The sequence below is a fragment of the Sycon ciliatum genome, chromosome 12, assembly GCF_964019385.1.
Source record: "Sycon ciliatum chromosome 12, ocSycCili1.1, whole genome shotgun sequence".
NCBI classification, from domain to species: domain Eukaryota; kingdom Metazoa; phylum Porifera; class Calcarea; order Leucosolenida; family Sycettidae; genus Sycon; species Sycon ciliatum.
In genome coordinates this window covers 7,328,446-7,349,431 of record NC_088654.1, presented here as the reverse complement: position 1 = coordinate 7,349,431, position 20,986 = coordinate 7,328,446, and the positions used below count along the sequence as shown (strand labels likewise).

Genomic DNA, 20,986 nt, shown 5'->3' with positions numbered 1-20,986 from the left:
GCTTGGCGCATCGACTGGGAGAAGGTGATGCACTGAAGCTCCAAGTAAACGGCCTTTGGCACCCTAGCTCCTGAGACCCCATAGATATACACATTGTAGACCTCGGAAAAGACCTCGGTCTTTTACTCGGTCTATATATTATCCTGTATAGACCTTCTAACCGGTCTATATGTATAGATTATAGACCGGTTAGGAGGTCTATACAGGATATATAGACCGAGTAAAAGACCGAGGTCCCCCGAGGTCTTTTACGAGGTCTATATATCCTGTATAGACCAACTATGAGGTCTATAATCTATTTATCGTGTTCTCCACGCAATAGTTTCTCTCCATATCCGACATATCCTTGTAATTCTAGTATTATACTATAGCCTATACCGCATTGTACGGCAGTGCAGGATCAAGGTCAATGTTTAAATTAGGTTCAGCATCGGTAGCACAGTGGTTGGGTGGTAATGAAGAGTGACTGAGATTCACATGGTTGTGGGTTCGAATCCCATATTGTGTGTTTCTGCTTTCTTCAAAATTTCTTTTTCTAAGTTGGAGAGAAAATTTCTAAGTCCAAGAAATTCTAAGGAGTCAAATATGTAGTCAAATATATCGTGTATTTGACTAAGCAGTCAAATACGCGATATATTTGACCGCTTAGGTATCAGGGAAATTAGTGGGGTCAAATACTAAGAAGGCGATAAAATCCTGTATAGATCATAACCGATCTATAATCGTTGCAAACATGTACATGTATAAGCATTTTTCCCCGTGTTCGCCCTGTGATACTGCAATATTCCGAGTGACTGCATACGCAAGTCATTATTTCCCACCGCGAGGATTGCCATTAATGTTTTGTAGCACTATCAGCACTACTAGCCTTATAACTAGCATAATCCTCGGTGCCTATAGAGGATCAGTCCGGGAAGTTAACTGAATGAAACGAGAAAACAAAATGCCAGACCCACCAGGACTCGAACTCGAACCCGGACCTAGAATGCTCTAACAAACCGAGCTATGGGACCAGGCCAAATCTTATGCGCTCACAAGTGTGTCACTCCAAAGGCAGCTCACAACACGTGCCACATATACAAAGCTGGCAACTGAAATCCGACCCCCGACCCCCCGAGCGGTGCGGTCATATCGCAAAGACCCAATGCGGGATGGTAAAACTACGAAACAGAGACTGCTAAAATGTGAACCCACCGCTCAAGGGGTCGGATTTCAGTTCCCAGCACTGTACTACTTGCACTTGGGTGTCTTCCCCTCCCTTTGGGACCAACCACGGTCAGTTTCTGGAACGTGACTGCGAGAGGTGAAAGAAAGCGATACATTTTGAAAGGAGCAATGAAAAATATCAATTGTGCACTCATAATCATGTATAAACAATTAAAATGAAACAATTCCAGAACGTTTTCGTGTGACCATCATCAGTGGAACATCGTCACATAGTAAGAATCACTAAAACAACCAGTTATATAGCTAGAGTAACATGAAAAGAAGCGTTTTTGAAAGGAGTGGAAGAATTTCAAATTCAAAGGATCAGTCGGAGAAGTGAACTGCCAATCCTTCAAAAATACATACATATTTGGTCATAATTATGGTGTTGAATAGTACGTTTTACAATAATTATGTAGACGTGCTGATACTTGTCTCCTGGGCTGAACATTAACTTAAGAGGAGAACGATAGTTGCGAAGCGTGTACTGCGGTAATACACTATGGGAGAACGCTTAACGGTTTTCAGGTCTTCATAGTGCCGACCTTGTGCCGTTAAGGAGCTGGAGGGCCCTTAGCACGAGAGAACACTGAACACTACCAGCAATGCACACTTGGCGAGGTTCGTTTGTGATAACCGCCTATCCATGAAATGGCCAAGTCAGTTGCCAAGCAGTTCCCATTTCCGCCGGGAGCAGAAATCCTGAACAGGTAGGAATGTCAGCGTAAAGTAAAGGTCCTCTAAACCGGCCCCCGGCTGGGACCGAGCACGTCCTGTAACTAGAACATGTACATGTACGTAATGCAGAACATGTACGTAACGCAGAACATGAATACTTTTTAAATACAGCATGCGAGTAATCAGTTTTCTAAAAGGATCACTATTTTGTGGGCCGTTTTCACTCGAAAAGCCGATTTTCGTGACACTGGATGGTTCAGAAAGGTGCCCGAAGACGGTTGTGACTGGATTAGGGACGTCCAGATCTGGGATGTGCTACTGTACGGTGTACATCAAAACTATGCACAGGTGTTGAGGGTGCCATATGTATTAGTGCTGCTCCAAACTTGGCAGATGTGCTGCTAGTACCATAGTTACTCTAGCTGATTCTCACTGTTTATTGAAATGTCAAAATATGGTTACACATTCATATCCCGCCTGCATTTGCACCATCATACGTAGTGACTTGGATTGCCCTGCGGACACATTACGAATGATCGCCGTCTCGTTGTGAAACGGACGCTTCACCTGTAAGGTGCCCTGCTCACAGTCCAGTGTAAACTGAAGCACTGCACCGTCCCAATGTAATCGAGGGTTCACAAGGTGGGTAAGGTCGGTACCGGTGCTGGCCGCCGGGTTGCGCTCTCCAGAGCTCTTCCACCCATACCACTCGCGCAGCTCTGTGTCGTTGACGGTGCTACCTGGATCCTTCATAACACCCACGCACATCTTACCGCCCTGTTCGATGAGTAAATTCCAGCTGTGTATTCCTGTGCTGTAGCGGTCATTGCCCAGAACAATGGCAGTGTCCCTCGTGTTGTTGTTAGCCATTCTCCCATCTACTAACAATTCGACACGATCGGAGCCAGCAAATTTATTGAATCTCAGCTTTGGCACTACCTCGGATACGCAGCATAGTTGCGGTGACTTTCTACCGCCAGCGGCGAGATAAAACTCATACACACCGTCGTGTTCCGGTTTAAATGCAGCAGTCAGAACGACGCCCTCTTCGTCTGAACCATCTTCATCTCGCCTCGCTTCTAGTTGTCGTGAATCCCCATTCGGTTGCCGACAGTGGATTCTGACAAAGGACGACTGCCAACCAGGTGGTAATCTATCATCATCCCGCGCGTAGACCTTAACCTTGATTTCCATGCCGACATGCGAGATACAGTCTGGTTGCAGTTCCCAGTGTGCAACGTCTGGACCATGATCCTGGACAACCAGTTCTTCATCGACGGCGTCGATTATGCGGTCTGTTACTGACGACACATCTACGTTGACCTCCAGTCCAATCTGAACACATGGATACTGTTGATTTTCCAGTTCTGCTTCAGTCTGCTTCGCACAGTCCTGGAGACGATCGCTCAGCCTCAGCACGTCACACGAAGACGCACATGGTCGTTGCAGCAAACTTGCAATGCGCCTGATACCTGCCGTATCCTCTTGGCACTGCTCCAGGCTATTGCGCTGCTGTCGTAGGCGATCTTCCTTCTGACGACGCAGAACGTCAATTTCACCTAGTGCGTCCTGCTCCCGCTTGTCCAATGCCGAGCGAAATTCCTTGAAATGACTGCAAACTTCCTTGGATGCTGCTTCGCTTTGATTCTCTATGTCGAGGAGACAATCATCAATTTCCGCCAGCACATTACTCGTCCGTGATGCTGGGAATTGCTTCTTCCTGCGTCCGGCAGCTGTTGAACCATCAGCCAGTGTGGCAGTAACAGCTGAAGCTCTGGTGCTTGTAGCAGTTTTCTCATTCAGCTCTCTCTCCTCGGTGTTGGAAAATCGTTCTTTGATCCTGTTCAGTACAGGTAGTTTAGCCCTGGCTGCTTCTTCACTGCTGACAACACTGTGCTGCTGTGAGTGGCCAGTAGATTTGCATCTTTCACAAAGTAGCCTCCCACAATCCTCACACCACCATTGCAAGGTTTTACTTGTGTGTACCTGACATGCATCGTTTCTGCCATTTCTCTGTATGTCTACTTCCCCCGTACCTCCATCACGTGACTCAATGGCTTGCGGACAGTGCAACACGCCAGCTCGAACTCGAGACGAATGCTTTGTTGCGTGCTCAGAACAATACAACAGAGGTGTTGATTCATTGCAATCCTCACAAACATACGTTGCTACTTCATCACACGCCGTGCAGTGATTTTCAGTCAACTTCTCCACTGGATGACGACTTTGTTCGTCAGCATCACCACTACTGCTGTATAAGTATGTACTGGCTAAGGGGAGACTCTTCTCTAAATCCCATTCTCCCTTACCGGGTTTGGTTGATCTTTCGCAGCGCTCGCAGGTGATAACGCTATCAGCATCGAGTGACTTCTCCATACACTCGTCAGCGCACAGCACATGGAAACAGTGTAATAGCCTGCCGCCCGGTGGCTCGAATCGCCCACATTTTACGCAGCTCGACGCATTGCCTCTCATCACTGGGAGCTCCTCCATTCCTGTGAGATTCAGTCCGGATACGATTTCTGTTGCAAAGAGAACGCCTCTTGAGTCCTGTATCTTTCTGGAGCAAGGTGTGCTGGCATGATGTGCTCAGGGTCTTTCTAGTTTCTACGCTCGACAGCAATCGATCCATGCACTACGTCGTTTATATGTGAGGGTCACCCCGGTAGACCTACACAATCGCAACTTACACTGAATGTAACTTCGCTCTAACTAAATAATTATTATTTTCTGATCGGTAAAATGGGTCCGCCGGCTAGCTAGCAGTGGCATACCCAAGCCAGTAAACAATAATGGTAAAGGCCAACGACGTCGTTGCGCACTAAGTCTTGCACAATAAACAGTCGGGAAGATGTCCTATCTAGGACATCGCACTCTGATTGGTCACCTGTCCCACGGTTGTCATGGAAGCGTCTGTCGCGCATGCGCATACGCGATGAAAAGAAGTGCTGCGTGAGCAGTTCTGAATGTGTGTGGAGTATGCACGATCGTATAGTATGTAATGGCGATGGATTTCTTTCCGAATTGGTCAAGTTTGAGGGAATAGGCGGAGAATATCAGAGATCGGCGGGGATTGAGGTAGTGTATATTCGATTCGCCATCGAATACCCGACCGAATGGCCGTTTTCGTTTGGGGATTTCATGTAGGGTTTCTCGTAGCTAGCCACGCGGCGCTTCTTTGGAAACGATTGGTTCTATTTTGAATGTTTTGCCTTTGGAATGTTTCTTCACGCCGCGTGCGTTCATTTCGCCCTAAACCCGGCCATGCAGTTCCCAAAGTAATCGTGTCACGTGACTCAAAACTTTGTGTCGCGTCCGAGGAAAATGAACATGTCGCACTCAACAAACGCAACAAAGGCCTTTCGTCTCAAAATAATTTTAAAACTAGTTGCCGTTCTCCTGGCGGCTTGCCTCAAGCGAGTCGAGATTCGTATCTTGCCTCCTGCCTTCACGAATTTTATTTTCCTCGTTGTGGCGTACGCCTGGACAAAGGAACTGGCAAGCGAATCGTTTTGGTCGCATTGAAAATCGCAAGTGCACAAGAGGATTGGCGAAAAAATTATTTGTGTTCGCACTTTCAGCAGAGCAGTAGCTGCTGCTGCGATGAAGTTTTTTACTTTCGCCATTGGTTTCAGGCAGCAGAAGGGTCTGGCTGAAAGCGATGGCGATACGTCCATGACCACCACGCCCAATGTGGTACGTCCTGGGTTGATGTCCAAGAAAGACCGTCCAAGGTCCAGTTTTAGCCAAGAGCTGTCGTATTCAAGAAATCGAAAACGCCAACAGCAAGCTTTGGCCAAATAATATCTTCAATGATCCAGGCAGTAATTTACGGGCCTAGCTCCTGCTGTCCCTTTTCCTCCTCTGCATGGCCGGGTTTGGGGCCAGTTCTGACTCAGTTCTGACTGAGGCGAAGCCGAGGTCTTTTATTTCCTATACTGACCAAGTACGAAGTCAATATTAGATTTATCACGACTGACCAAAGCATGTGTTTACCGTATTATCTCTAATATAAGCACGGTCCTTTATTTTTTCAATGTACCTCCGCCCCGTGCTATTATGGAGACGTTCCTTTATTGGAGACTGTTCCATTATTATTTCAACCTCATTTCAGAGGCATGTTGCCATGCCAAATTCATGTATGACACACACATTTCAGGGTTTTTTTCGCCGGTACAGATAATGAATTTACACAGTGTGCTTATAATGGAGACTGAGCACTTTATTTTTTGAATGCCGCCCCAAGGTGTTCTATTATTGGAGACGTGCTATTATTGGAGACTGTGCTTATATTAGAGATAATACGGTAATCGCTAAAAAGGAGTCAAATATAAGCGGTCAATATAGCCCTAAGGAGTGAAATATGCAGGAATATTTGACTGCTTAGGTATGGCAAAAATCTATGTGAGTCAATACTAAGGGAGTGATAATGCATCGGTTGAAACAATAAGACATAGTATCTAATATTGACTGAGTACGAGGTCAATATAGGAAATAAAAGCCGAGTAAAAGACCGAGGCGAAGCCGAGGTCTTTTACGAGGTTTTTATTCCCGTAGCTATGCAGAAGACGTTACTTCAGTAACGTCTGGCGCTAGCCAGGGTCCACACAGCTTTAATTTGGTGTTTGTTTGTTTGTTTGTTTGTGTCACGGCTGGAGCTATCCCGTATCTGTCCCGTATCTGTCCCATATCTGTGACTACAAAGGCTCTACAGGATTGTACATTACAGCTGTCCACGATATTTGCGGGCTCCTGTATCTGTCCCGTACCGTACCAATATTCGTCGTATTCTGTATACGACTCCCTGATGTAGAGGGAGATTTGGAAAGAAATAGGGAGACGAGAAGGAAATTAAATTAGAATAGACGCCGAATAGGTGATAGGATGCGTCAGCATAAACATACTTTGGAAGAGAGATCCCGTCGTCTCCAAAATAAGCGTGAACGAGCGATTCAGCGCCGGTCACAGGAAACGTCGGAAGAGAGATCCCGTCGACTCCAGAACGCCCGTGATCGGCAGAGTCCTCCGGTCCCAGGCAACATCAGGACAGACATCTCGTTGAGTCCAGAACGCCCGTGATCGGCAGAGTCTAAGCCGGTCCCAGGAAACGTCAGGACAGACATCCTGTCGAGTCCAGAACGCCCGTGATCGGCAGAGTCAGCGCCGGTCCAAGTAAACGTCAGGACAGACATCCCGTCGACGCGCAGAAAAACTAAATCTGCAGCCTCCTTTGGCGTCGGACAGGATACGTATTTAAGGAGACTGTAAAGTAATAGTTATGTAATGTCCAAATTTCGACGTGAGCAGCAGGTCACTCGCGTTGATTTTTCGACGTGCGAGCCAAATAACGCGAGCTGAACTTTCGCGTCGCAATCATCCCGTCGACGCGCAGAAAAACTCTTTTGCCGTCGGACAGGATACGTATTTTAGGAGACTGTAAAGTTATGTAATGTGCTCCACAGGCAACCATGCATTCGGCGTCGTCATTGGCTCAACAGGTCAACGTACATGTATTACTACAAAAAGGCCAGAAAATCCGATTACTGTATTAAAATCAACTCATTTTCGCTGGCGATTTAATTTCGCTGATTTCGCCGCTTGGTACCAACCGGCCAAAGTAAATCGCAGGCCAAAGTTTGTCATAATTATGGGCAAATGATGCATTATTGAGCAATGGGTGCATGTGAGAGCAAAAATACCAATCTATTTCAAATTTGACGTGAAATGTGGAAACGTTTTTGCAATACAGTGATGTGGCCAATCAACGGAAAAAGACATTTCCATCAGTTCTTAAAACATGTACGATGAGCTAGGCAAAAAAGCATAAAAGCATAGCGTAGGGCCCTGAGCTTCCAAGCTCTCTCTCCTGAAGTCAATATTAGATTTATCACGACAAACAGTCCGTATTTCAAATTCCAGAACGATAACCTCATGAATCCCGGTTTTATGATTGCGCAACCGTTGCACCACGGCCTACTCATGCAGTGAAACTGCTGCACTAGGCACCGTTCAACTGCGCAACCCCTAAGTAAGGAGTCAAATATAAGAGGTCAATATAGCCCTAAGGAGTGAAATATGCAGGAATATTTGACTGCTTAGGTATGGCAAAAATCTATGTGAGTCAATACTAAGGGAGTGATAATATATATTATACAGTCGTCCCTCTCTAATCCGGCACTTTATAATCCAGCACCCTCGATAAACCAGCACGATTTTCAGTAGCCAAAATGTCCTCTTCATGCACATTGCAGCAGTAAATCAGATTTGTTAATCCAGCACCCTCCCTAATCCAGCAGATTTTCGTGGCACAAATGGTGCCGGATTATAGAGGGACCACTGTACATGATGATTGTATGGAAAAGTGTAGATTTTCAGTATAATATTTCGGAAGCGATGATTTTTGTGCGATCAATCGTTATGTACGTTATTGAACATCTTCTCGTCGCTTTTCTGGCGACCTTCAAGTAGTGCAGCTAGTAGAAGTAAAACCTGCTGCTAGTGTCCCTCTTCACTCGTTCTTTCTTATCTACTGAAAGAGGAAGGCAGCATTCGCTTTTCCAAGAATGCAATGTCGACTGGTGCTCGTACTATAATTGAGAAGGGAGAAATCAAAGTCCCCTCCTGAATCATGCATCATGCCTGGGCCGTAGAATTACAGTAGAAATAATTTTATTTCAGAATACGCTGCTTGTACTAGTACATGTACTAGGTGTAGATTTCCTGCCGGTGCCACTCGACTCGCGTCTCGCGACATTCAAATATATAACTGCTCCTTAACCCCCTTAGTAACCTTACTTGCTTGATCATCTCCCACGTGACTGACTGGTAAATTCGTCAAGTACTGCTGTGGATGGATCGATTCAGGGAGCCGGAGATCGAAGGTAAAATACTTCGAACCACTTCAAACACGTTTCAAGACGCAGTTCCATTTTTTTGTAAAATTGTTTACACAATTTCGTACTTCAATACGCCGTAGAATTACAATAATTATTATCCTCTGCTTGGGAGTCCCGACTGTTTTATTGCTGCACGGCTTTCCCCAACATCGTTCGCTGTACATGTATCGCGGCAAGCAGATTGGATGGCATTGTAGGTGAACTTCATCAACCAAGTGAGCACATCAAATATCAACAGGGACGCTCTGAAAATCACAAACGCTGCGAAATAGATATGAAAATGGTCTTACAAGACTGGTGGGTATTCCACATTCATTGTGTCATATCTTTGGACTGTCCGAAAGTTTGTCGTGTAGTGCAACTTTCACAGGCCAATCCGATGATTGGTATTATGTGGTCTTAATGGCACACACTAATGCGTATGCCGCTGAGTCTATCTACACATGCACGCACATGTGAGTATACATAATATACAATTTTGTTGAGATACTTTATATTATTACATATGCAAAAATAGGCAATCTACATCCATAATAACGGTATGTGTGTGCACTCACTGCTATGACATAGAACGACAATGAGCGGCGACGTCTATTTAAAGTCGCACCTATGTGTGTGGTGTGCATGTGCGCGGGGTCTGCGCGTCTGGCATGGCATGACGTCATTCAACATGACTGTATTGACTATAGTGTTGAACCCCGGTATTGCGCCCCCCCCCCCCCCCGCACCTGCTGTTTGTTCTGGCGTTAGACATGCAACTACTGTAATGACATAAACTCGGATGTTCAAAACAAGTGTCGTGCGGCACCACCATGAATCGGCAGGAAAAGGGGGGGGGGGGGGGGGGGGGCTGCATGAAACCAAGACACAACACCATTGTCACACTGTATGGGTCTGTGTTCTAATCCCCACACCAAAAAAACATACCGTGCAAATACGATGCTCTAGCTCTGGACAGTGGGGCTGTACAGGTCGCCGCTGGGACTTCTTTGGCAACGACTGTATGTTGTTGGCAGAGGGTTTCAAAACCATTGTGTCCAGCTCACAGCCCCCCCCCCCCCCCCTCCATACCACTCCCTTCCAACCCCGCCCGGGAGCGACCCACCCATACCGGATTGGCAGGGCAGAAGCCCAGTCCGCCGCACCAGGTCAGAGACCGACACGAAAGTGAGCCGCATGGCCAGTCTTTCAGTTCACCGTGCAGAATAATTCAGTGCGGGCGAAATGGTATTCACCGAGATAATAAATGAATATATATTATTTATTACTTCACAGACAGACACAGACGCAGAAGTTAATTCCTAGAATTCGTATATAAAGATCCGAGCCAAAGCAAAATAAATTAATTAAAAGGGTAAGTTCAGCGTAAAATATTGTCATGACGCAGGTGGTGAAATCAGCCAGTGTCGTGGGGGAAATTCCTTACTGCAAGAGTTACATAGTATGACTAGGAGCGAGCAACTAACGGCCTAGCGGTGCATTTACAGGAGCCTTTCGGCGATCATTCGGTGACATCATTAGTCGAGGTGTCTGGGATGGGTGACATCATACATGTGCACAGAGCACTGTGCCAGACAAAGCATATTATAATAATAACAGCCTTTCGCGTTGACATCACCAAGCAAACTTGGCTAGTCTCCGCTTAGGCAAAAGACAAAGCAGACCACACAACAGAAAATCAGGACTGTGGTGCCATTCGAAATATCTCTACAGCGCGCCCGCACAGCCGGGAATAGCATGAAGGGAGCAGCTCCCCATCCAGAGATGAATTCCTAGTTCGATGGTAATAATGATGGGAATAGTAACGCTGTCAGCGACAATGAGTAAAACGTAATTCACAATAATGGAATCATGCTGGAGCCAGCCAGCCAGCCAGCCAACACAGCTAGTAGTATAATTATGAGTCATCTTCTTGCAGAAAGAAATGGATTTATGCGGCACCCCATGATGCAAAACTCAGCGACTCAACAGTGGGGCAGTTTCAGGGGCACCACCGGAGTTAATTCTGTTCTAGAGTGAGCTAATAACACAGCTATGCATAACTACTCTAAGTCCCAAACCGGGCGGCGTCAACACTATTAGGGAATTGAACGGCGGGTAGAATGCGCCAGGATACGAAGCAAACGTCCATTGATCACCATAACGCTAGACCAGCTAGCTGAGAACACACACAGTGATCGTTTGAGTCTTTTTCAATTGCCACAATTTTTAACACAAGAAAAGTCTCCTTCGCTGTGGGATGGATATTTCACCGCGGTGAATGCTTCCAGCATGATAATCATTCCCGGCATTGCGTGTGTCCCAGCGTGAAGTGACAGTTCACGGACGGTTAGCCCCGGCACGACGTGAGCTGTTAGTCACACACAACACACACACACACACACACACACACACACACACACACAAACACACACACACACAAACACACACACTCACACAAACACACGCGTATTCATTGCCCCACCACATGGCGATGACAACGCCTCACTAGCGACGCCATCACCCTCACCGGGTGCGTGTGACGACGATAGCAACGATAGCGACGCATGACACAGACTGACACGGTTGTCGCCTCCAACACTGATCGTCACCACACTATTCACAAAGCCGTCGAGTTCTCTCCCATCCGCAAACCATAGACGTACCAGGGAGTACAATTCGGTTTTTTCCACATATTGTCATCACATCACACTCCAAAAAGTTATCTGATGTTCTTTTTTTTCGGTCATCACACTCCATCAGGTTTTCTGACGATTTTTTCCCCGAGTTTGGCCAAACCCTGCAAGCGCAGACTCGGGATACTGTTGATGCCAAAACAGCGGATGCCTGCCGTTAGCGGATGCCTGCCGTTAGCGGATGCCTGCCGTTAGCGGACGAGCTGCATGGTCCTGATGTCGACACCTCAAGCGTACGGGTCGTGCGTGGGGCTAGTGATGATGGCCCCCGGCGGGCGGCCCGACCTCAATCAGACAGTCCTAACAGTGAAGCAAATGACTAACGTAACCAAAGACTGCAGATCGCATACAGCGAAATAGTTGCGATGGGGTTGATGATGCCCACCGCGATCCCAGTGTTCTAGGGCATGGCAAGACAACTTGCAATGGCCATAGCTTGCTTCAACCATGCTCCACGTTAAACGACGATCAGTCAGTTCTTGCTAGTGTTTCAGATGTCACCCGGTGGCAGGCTTGGCTCACAGAAGTAGTCCGGCTGGTCGATGGACGAGACCCAGGATGGGTTGCGGAGGTTGTTCTGGATGACGCGGTGCAGTCGAATAAAGTCCTTGTTACACCGGCCCTTGATCTCCAGAACATCTAAGCAATCAAGCAGGGAGTGAGTAGGAAGAAAGAGAGCCAGACACATAGACAGCCAGCCAGGCAGGCAGATAGACAGATAGACAGCCAGGCAGGCAGATAGACAGATAGCCAGCCAGGCAAGCAGATAGACAGGCAGGCAGGCAGATAGATAGACAGATAGACAGCCAGGCAGGCAGATAGACAGACACAAACACACAAGGAGGGAGAGACAGACAGACAGAGAGATTTAGACACACACGCACATACGGGGAGAGAGAGAGAGAGAACAAAACAGGGTCATATTTGCCAACCATACCGGTTTTCCCGGTATTATACCGGGAAACTACGGTCACTACCGGCATACCGGGGCTCTTTGACTTTGATCGAAAAACTACCGGTATTGGCACTGAACCATGAATGTTCATAAAAAGGTTATTTTGTGGTGTGACAAGGGCACATGGGGCCCTGCATTGCACAGAATCACTGCATGTAGGGGCGATCTGACAATAAAGAAACTCAACCCCCCCCCCCCATGAGCAATGGGTTAGAAACGAATAAAAAGAACGACAGAATTGCGGAAAAAAATTGCGGAAAATATGCAAAAAATAATCAAAAATTGCCCCCGAAAAAGGGAAAATGGCCGAAATTGACAAAAACCAGAAAAAAAAGGGAAATGAGAGAAAATTAAGGGAAACTGGTTGTGTGACTAAGGGATTTGCTTTGGCTGGGTTGGCAAGTATGCAGGGTCCTATTGTGATAACGTTCCACCAAGGGACAGAACAAGCCAAGCTAGAGACATGTACTTCAGTTGATCATTTTTATAGTTTCGCCTTACCTGTCAAGATGTGCTTGTACGCTTCGTAGGATGCCTTGACAGCGGAGATCTCGGCAGTCAATTCGTCTTCCATGAAGGGACGTCCGCATAGGGTTTCTAGGAATGACCTGTTTGCAGAGAGGGTAGAAACAAAAACACCCAGAACAACCATAGACCACACACCCACTGATTGTGTGTGTGTGTGCGTGCGTGCGTGTGTGTGTGTGTTTGTTTTCGTTTACAAAAGAACACAAGCCTGGCTAAAGAGAAAAGAAAGATAAATATTATTCAATTACCCTGATGAGGGGCCAGGCCCGGAAATTTGGTGGAATGTACATTTTAATTTGAATCGCAGTGAAGAGACCGTTTTTGGAGTTTGGAAATAAGATGCGACGTTTCCTAAATGTTTAAGTGGCTGCGCTGGAGTTTGCGGACAATTAGAAAAGATAAATAAAATAATAGAAAAAGTGCCTTTCAAACTCACTACTAGCACTTGCAAGCCAGAACGGAGCAGATAATAAGATAACGCTCGCCACCACCAAGTAAAAGGAGTGTGCGCCGTATATTTCTCACATGAAATGCGAAGGCCCTGATTCCCACAACGGGAGATGACGCCCTGCGCATCGCGAACACCGAAAAAAATCCAAAGCGGTTTCGTCGACTTACTTCAAACTAGACTTGCTCATCGGCTTCAGGCAAATGGTGACGGCGTATTGGCCGTGGCTTTGCAACCGACGGATGCAGCTGATGTCCGAGTCCAGAAGAGGAGAGATGCCTCGCTGCACATACATCACAAATGACAACAAACAAGTTTAGGAGCCAGAAAATCTGCAAAAAAAGACATTGAGACTATATTTCAAAGCTTTTTCACAGTTGATTCTCTTATGAGTATTAAGTAAGTAAGTAAAGTTTGCACGTCCACGTTACCACCAGCTATACAATTGCGTTGAGAAACACAACCAGCTTAGGAAGTTTCGCATGTGCCAGGCCACCACCATGCCTGTGATACCAGAGTATTAGGGGAGCTAAAAGCATTTGCTGAACATAGTCTTTACAAGTTTTAAAGAAATGCTTGGTGATTTTGGGGGTTGAGTACCAGCAGCAAGGTCATGACTGTATATACAAGGTTCATGTAATGGCAGAGTACACAGCATAGTGATCATGAATGACCACATAGTTTAATGCATCCCTCTCGGCCGCACAGCCCAATCCATGGTGTGCGTGTGTGTGTGTGCGCGCGCACGTGTGCGTGTGTGTCTGTGCGTGTATGTGTGTGTGTGTCTTTGTCTATGCCTGCATATCTCTGTGCGCGCGCATGCGTGCACGCTTTCTTACGTTGATGACTTCTCGCACAGCGTCGATAGTGATGCTCTCAAAGCCTTCCTGGGTCTCAATAGACTGGGAATACACCAGCTCGTTGTGTTCAACACGACGATTGCGTTCCGCCAGCGTCTTGTAGTATGCTACACAGAGTGCAGAACAAAGGACGCCAAAGTTAATTTACAACAGAAACATTAATTATGCCACCACACACGCAAGAACAAACACATATGCACATGCACATACACACACACACACACACACACACATACAGAGGTGAAAAGCCAGCGTAAATTCGAAGAGCCAAATTGCTTGCAATACTTTCCATACAAATACAACTCAGCGTACGGCAATTCCCAAAGAAGATACGAAGATCCAGACGCAATACCCCTCCCCCCCCCTCACTGCCCAAATACACTTTGTGTTAAAGTAATTAGTTAGCCGGATTCGCGGCTGCATCACCTGACGTGTTCAGGAACACACCAAGCAAATACATTCGCATCGGCGGGCCACCACTTAGCCCATATATCGTCAGTGTTGAATGCAGACCTCTCAAGTGAGTCAGGGGAGAGGGGATAAGTCTCTCGACAAGCGTTAATGGCTTGTGAAGGATGGATACAGCTAATGGGATTTCGGTCTTTGACCACTTGGTGGTGGGTCTGATCTACTCAACTCCCACCGTTTAGGCGCTGCATCTGCGCCTTGATACACAAAGGGTGATGGCGTTCCCACGGCGGATGCGGAAAACTCGGCTTTCAGCCGAGTCTCACGCGAACCGTGAAATTTATTATTTAAAGGACAGAGTGCCAGAGCTCAGAGACTTACTCTTCGTACATGTACCGTAGTACGACGGGTAGAGTTTCTCCAGCTCACGCAGGATCACGTGTGTCATGCTGCCGAACAGTACAACGGGACGTACTCGTGCACCTTGAACACCGCAAGCATTCAGAGGACACAGGCAGGCAGACAGACGGACACACATAAGCACACATCGCAACAACAGACACATCAATATCCATAGGACGTTACAGTAAAGCCGGTCAAGGCGACCACTCTGATAAGGCGACCACCTGTCCTAGAGGACCACTACAACAATGGTATGTATGATTTAACTCGGATGGTGAGCCGATGAAATTATGGTGAAAAAAGTAGGACAAAATGTTACGAGTTCTGACTATTTCGTCGCACTCGCTGACTGTATAAGATCTGGTTACGTTGGTGGACAGTTAGTCATAACTCGTAACATTTTGTATCTATGATTGTATGAAAATGGCAATAGTCACCCAGGGTTTGTTGTACAGTGTGTAGGGATTGGGTGCAGGACCGGCGAAAGCAGTTTTTGATTGATCAGACCATACCCTAGCCTTTCATACAGATTGTGTATGATATGGAGGGTATACACATGACTTTAATACAGTTTGTGTATGATATGGAGGGTATACACATGACTTTCATACAGTTTGTGTATGATATGGAGGGTATACACATGACTTTCATACAGTTTGTGTATGATATGGACGGTAGTCACATGACCTCCTCAGCAAAAAACACACGTTGGTGGTCAAGAAGTTTGTCCGACCGTGGCCTGACCAACTGGACTGGTTCTGCCGTGCCTGGGGTGGTGCCTGTATGGTTCTGCCGGGCCTGGGGTGGTGCCTGTATGGTTCTGCCGGGCCTGGGGTGGTGCCTGTATGGTTCTGCCGGGCCTGGGGTGGTGCCTGTATGGTTCTGCCGGGCCTGGGGTGGTGCCTGTATGGTTCTGCCGGGCCTGGGGTGGTGCCTGTATGGTTCTGCCGGGCCTGGGGTGGTGCCTGTATGGTTCTGCCGGGCCTGGGGTGGTGCCTGTATGGTTCTGCCGGGCCTGGGGTGGTGCCTGTATGGTTCTGCCGGGCCTGGGGTGGTGCCTGTATGGTTCTGCCGGGCCTGGGGTGGTGCCTGTATGGTTCTGCCGGGCCTGGGGTGGTGCCTGTATGGTTCTGCCGGGCCTGGGGTGGTGCCTGTATGGTTCTGCCGGGCCTGGGGTGGTGCCTGTATGGTTCTGCCGGGCCTGGGGTGGTGCCTGTATGGTTCTGCCGGGCCTGGGGTGGTGCCTGTATGGTTCTGCCGGGCCTGGGGTGGTGCCTGTATGGTTCTGCCGGGCCTGGGGTGGTGCCTGTACATCAGTGTACAGTAAAACCTGTGACTAACAATCACCCCTTGCGGTCAGAGAAAGTGGTCTTTACTGGCAGGTGGTCCTTAGTTAGAGGTTTGCACCGCACAACCATAATAATTATATGAATGTGAGACCATCCGTGCCTGGCGAAAAGGTCTGTAGTACCAGGCTGGTCGCTAGTCACGGTGGTCTTTAGTTACAGGTTTTACTGTAGTACCAGGCTGGTCGCTAGTCACGGTGGTCTTTAGTTACAGGTTTTACTGCAGTACCAGGCTGGTCGCTAGTCACGGTGGTCTTTAGTTACAGGTTTTACTGTAGTACCAGGCTGGTCGCTAGTCACGATGGTCTTTAGTTACAGGTTTTACTGTAGTACCAGGCTGGTCGCTAGTCACGGTGGTCTTTAGTTACAGGTTTTACTGTAGCACCAGGCTGGTCGCTAGTCACGGTGGTCTTTAGTTACAGGTTTTACTGTAGTACCAGGCTGGTCGCTAGTCACGGTGGTCTTTAGTTACAGGTTTTACTGTAGTACCAGGCTGGTCGCTAGTCACGGTGGTCTTTAGTTACAGGTTTTACTGTAGTACCAGGCTGGTCGCTAGTCACGGTGGTCTTTAGTTACAGGTTTTACTGCAGTACCAGGCTGGTCGCTAGTCACAGTGGTCTTTAGTTACAGGTTTTACTGTAGTACCAGGCTGGTCGCTAGTCACGGTGGTCTTTAGTTACAGGTTTTACTGTAGTACCAGGCTGGTCGCTAGTCACGGTGGTCTTTAGTTACCGGTTTTACTGTATCGTTGTTCAGGATACTGTGGAGGAGAGCTTACCGGCAATCAACTCGATGTATTCATACGGCGGTGTAGGACCTGGACGCAGGAAAAAAGTAAACACCGATACAAACAGTCAGTCAATATTCATACAGTGAAACATGTAATTTTAGGTGTGCTAAGGGGTTCCGTGCCATGCATCTAACAGGTTTCAGGTGTAATATAGAATTTGGTGACCAGCTTTCCCTGCACCTACTGTGCACGCTCATGTGCCATTAGGTGAAATTTTAATTTAGGTGCCTGGTTTCTCTACCGAAATCACCGAAATTAAAGTTACACCGAAAATAGCATGTTTTACAGCATCCGCGAAAACAACGATTACAGCGAAAACGACGATTGTCATGTCGACCGAAACGTGGTATGCAATGGGGCTGGGTCCCCATGATCAATACTTTGTGAGAAGTAAGAAAAGTGGTGATGCATATCTTCAGCACCCCTGGTCAGGTCGCAGCCCAGGATCCGACCTTCCCAGCCGGTCAACAACCTATGTAAATACTAGAGAGAAGGAGAGATAGAGCCTGAGAGACACTAGCAAGGATCTTTCCCACTTTCACACAAACACTCCAGCCACTAAATCATTACTTCTCATTATGTAAGAACATAACCTTACCACACACGTGATGGCCGGCGGAGAGCTCGTCCATGATTTGCGTCACCGTCTTTGAGCCGCGTCGTCGCTGATTGCCGCGAATGCCGAACACGTGCAGCGCGCGATGGACAAACGTTTTACCGTTGCCGCCACTGGCGGAGTTGTCTCGGTGTGTGTGATCGTCCTCGCTCCTGGTGTCGTCGTCGACCGCTGGCCCGCGAGTGTGCAGCGGGGAGCAACGCGCCCCGGTCGTTTCCTCGTAAACGGGACCGGCGCCGAGCTCTCGTGCAGCTGCCAGCGCCGCCGGTGTGCTCTTGGCACTCATCGGAACGGACACGGACTTGGCAGGCTTCGTGCTTTGACCGCTCGCTTTGGTCGTGTTGGGCGTGAAGGTCACCGGTGTGCTGTTCGAATCCGCCGCCGTCGCCACCGTCGTCGCTGCGGTGGACGACGGCTGCTTCGTCGACGTCGTGTTGTTCTGGTGGCACATCTGGGTGACGTGCGAGCGCGCACTGCAGGAGGACATACGGAACAAAAACACACAAGTTTGCGCACAGACAAAGAGACGCACATGAGCACAAACCCACACACGCGATCCCACACCCACGCATGCGAGCCCACACCCACGCATGCGAGCCCACACCCACGCATATGAGCACACAAGCATATGCGTACACACATGTTGTATAATACTAGTAAAATCGAGGTGGAGATAACAGGAAATAGTGCTCCCCACGCTGGAGCTCGCCGAAATTATCGCTGAAATTGATACCACTACCTCGTGGAGACAACCGTATAATGAAAATAGTAATACTTTGAATCATATGAGTTGGCCAGGGGCTATGCGGCCGGACGCCGCTATGCCACATGACCAAAATAACCAAAATCAGCGCCCGGCACTGCAAGCTTACAGTGTGGTCCCAGTGATTTCATTTGCACAGCTGTCTGCCAGGGCTGGACACTCCTCTCTGGCTACAGCTTTGGTGCGGCGGCCGGAATAGCTTCTGCCGTTCAGTTGCCGAGCTCCTAGTCTGAGTATGACAATGTGTTGTAGTACGTTGCTTATCCGGTCCTCTTTTATGTGGATTCCTCACCATCCGGAAGAAAATCGCTGGTTACCGATTTACAGAATATGTCATGCATGTATACAGTGTGTGTGTGTGTTCGATTATCCGGTTCCCTCGCCTTTCCAGATATTTTTTGTGGAAAACGGATGTGTGCGGTTATGCGAAGTCTGACTGTACTCCAAATTCAGAAACGTTTGGTTCTCAAAATTGTAGGTATGAGGGCAAGAGGCCAGGCAAGAGGCCAGGTTAGGTGACCATACATTTCAGGCACAGAGAAGTAGTTCCCTGAACGTGCTTGTTCGGTTATTGAAATTTCAGGTACGAAACAGACGCGCCGAAAGTACCGAAAATAGAAGGACACCAAAATGTTGAGAATCACAGTAAACCTGTTTTCCGTGCCCGCATTCGCTTTCTGCACTGTGTAGCAAGGCTCAGCTCAGTACTAGCGAAGGCACTCACGTTTTCGGACACGGTATGCCTCCGATACGCTCCGTGTCCTTGTAGTGAAGGATCTTGCAGCCCATCCAGGCGCCGATCCTGCCCTCCGGCATCGTGTCGTGGATGTGGAGGATGTCACCATTAGCGATGCACAGCTGATCAGGTCGTGTGGCCAGATAGTTGAAGTTAGCCCTGTATGGAGTGGATGCAGAAAAGAGAAGAGACAGAGAGAACTTGTAAATTGGTGCAAGATAGATGATAAGCAGAAAACAAGCAGAAAGACTTAAAAGTAACAGAGAAACTCAGCAGGGCAGAGTAGCTGCGAGTTGAGACAAATGTTACCACCTTCATCATCACAAAGAGCACGCGCATGTGCACGCGTGAGCACCTAACCACGCACGCGCACGCACGCACTCACACACACACACACACACACACACACACACACACACACACACATACTAGAGTCGTGGGCATATCAGCAGCAGCAACAGTGCGAGCCTTAGCTAGAATGCAGACCATTGGTCAATAGAAAGACCCTTAGTGGCCTTACATGCCATATAATACTATTACATAGTCTTACATGATCTGCAAATCCTTACATGATAAATACCCTTATGTGATCTGCAAACCCTTACATGATAAATACCCTTATGTGCATGATATGCAAACCCCTACAAAATCTTCAGACCCGAGTCAATACACAGGATCAACCCATCACACGTTGGTATAACAGGCATGGTGGTGGCCTGGCATGAGCAAAACGTCCTCAGCTGTGTTTCTCTACGCAAGTGTATAGCCGGTTGTAACGCGCGGACGTGTGAACTTTTTTTTTTTTAACCCAGGACACTTACCTGACATAGAAGTTCTCCTTGGCTTTCCCACTGTTGACCTTGTTATAACCTAGCAGAATATGCAGCAGACAAACAAGATACACGTCATAACCTAATACGATACATTGAACACTAAACGCAGTCTAATGACGACGGCTGCAGATGTATGCACTCTCTTCCTTCTGTGCCACCCAGTAAACATGACACTACATGTGTTTATTCGCCTGGAGAATATACAGTGCGGCTTTGAGCAGGTTGCATACGAGTTTACTTCTTTTCCAGTCACGAAGCAACATGATTATGTACTTTTATCGAGTAGTATGCATGTAGCGTTCGTTGTCATGGTAACACGTACCGTCTTCGTCCGTCTCCACGACGATGTGAACGATCTCACTGAACGCGACAGTGTTGTCTATCCAGTACTGGGTTAGCTCCAGCGGTGCGTCCTGCACGTCTTTACTCTGCACCTGAACACACACACGGACACACACAGCCACAAGTATAGAATGAAGTATTCGGAGTAAGAATAGAAAAAGAAGAAGAAGAACCACTGGAGAATGTGCTCTTCTATATTTTATTATTTATTTTTCTAAGGATCAGTCGGGGAAGTGAACTGCCTGAAAAGAGAAAAAAACGCCAGACCCACCAGGACTCGAACCTGGGACCCTGCTTGTCATGAGCAATGCTCTAACCACTGAGCTATGGGACCAGGCTGAACCTAGAAGGCGCTGACAAGTTTTTCACTCCAAAGGCAGCTCACAACACGTGCCACACATACTCCCCCCCCAGAGTACAGAGCATCTTAGGATAAATACACCTGTTACACGCATATATGTGCACGTGAGCACGTGCACACACAGATGCACGCAGACGATGCAT

General features: G+C 47.7%; 1 protein-coding gene across 1 annotated transcript in view; it reads right to left on the bottom strand.

Moving 5' to 3' along the window:
* Positions 1-9,948: 9,948 nt before the first annotated feature.
* LOC135828425 (uncharacterized) overlaps positions 9,949-20,986 on the bottom strand; it is a 25,295-nt gene continuing 14,257 nt past the window's right edge. Inside the window, exons 10-19 of the mRNA XM_065340877.1 lie at positions 20,463-20,574; positions 20,129-20,177; positions 19,296-19,466; positions 17,791-18,281; positions 17,181-17,219; positions 15,036-15,137; positions 14,226-14,353; positions 13,557-13,669; positions 12,912-13,018; positions 9,949-12,094 (exon numbers count right to left, since the gene is read on the bottom strand). Of these exons, the coding sequence (XP_065196949.1) occupies positions 11,946-12,094; positions 12,912-13,018; positions 13,557-13,669; positions 14,226-14,353; positions 15,036-15,137; positions 17,181-17,219; positions 17,791-18,281; positions 19,296-19,466; positions 20,129-20,177; positions 20,463-20,574 (1,461 nt within the window). The 3' untranslated portion in view covers positions 9,949-11,945. The remainder of the gene's footprint in view (positions 12,095-12,911; positions 13,019-13,556; positions 13,670-14,225; positions 14,354-15,035; positions 15,138-17,180; positions 17,220-17,790; positions 18,282-19,295; positions 19,467-20,128; positions 20,178-20,462; positions 20,575-20,986) is intronic.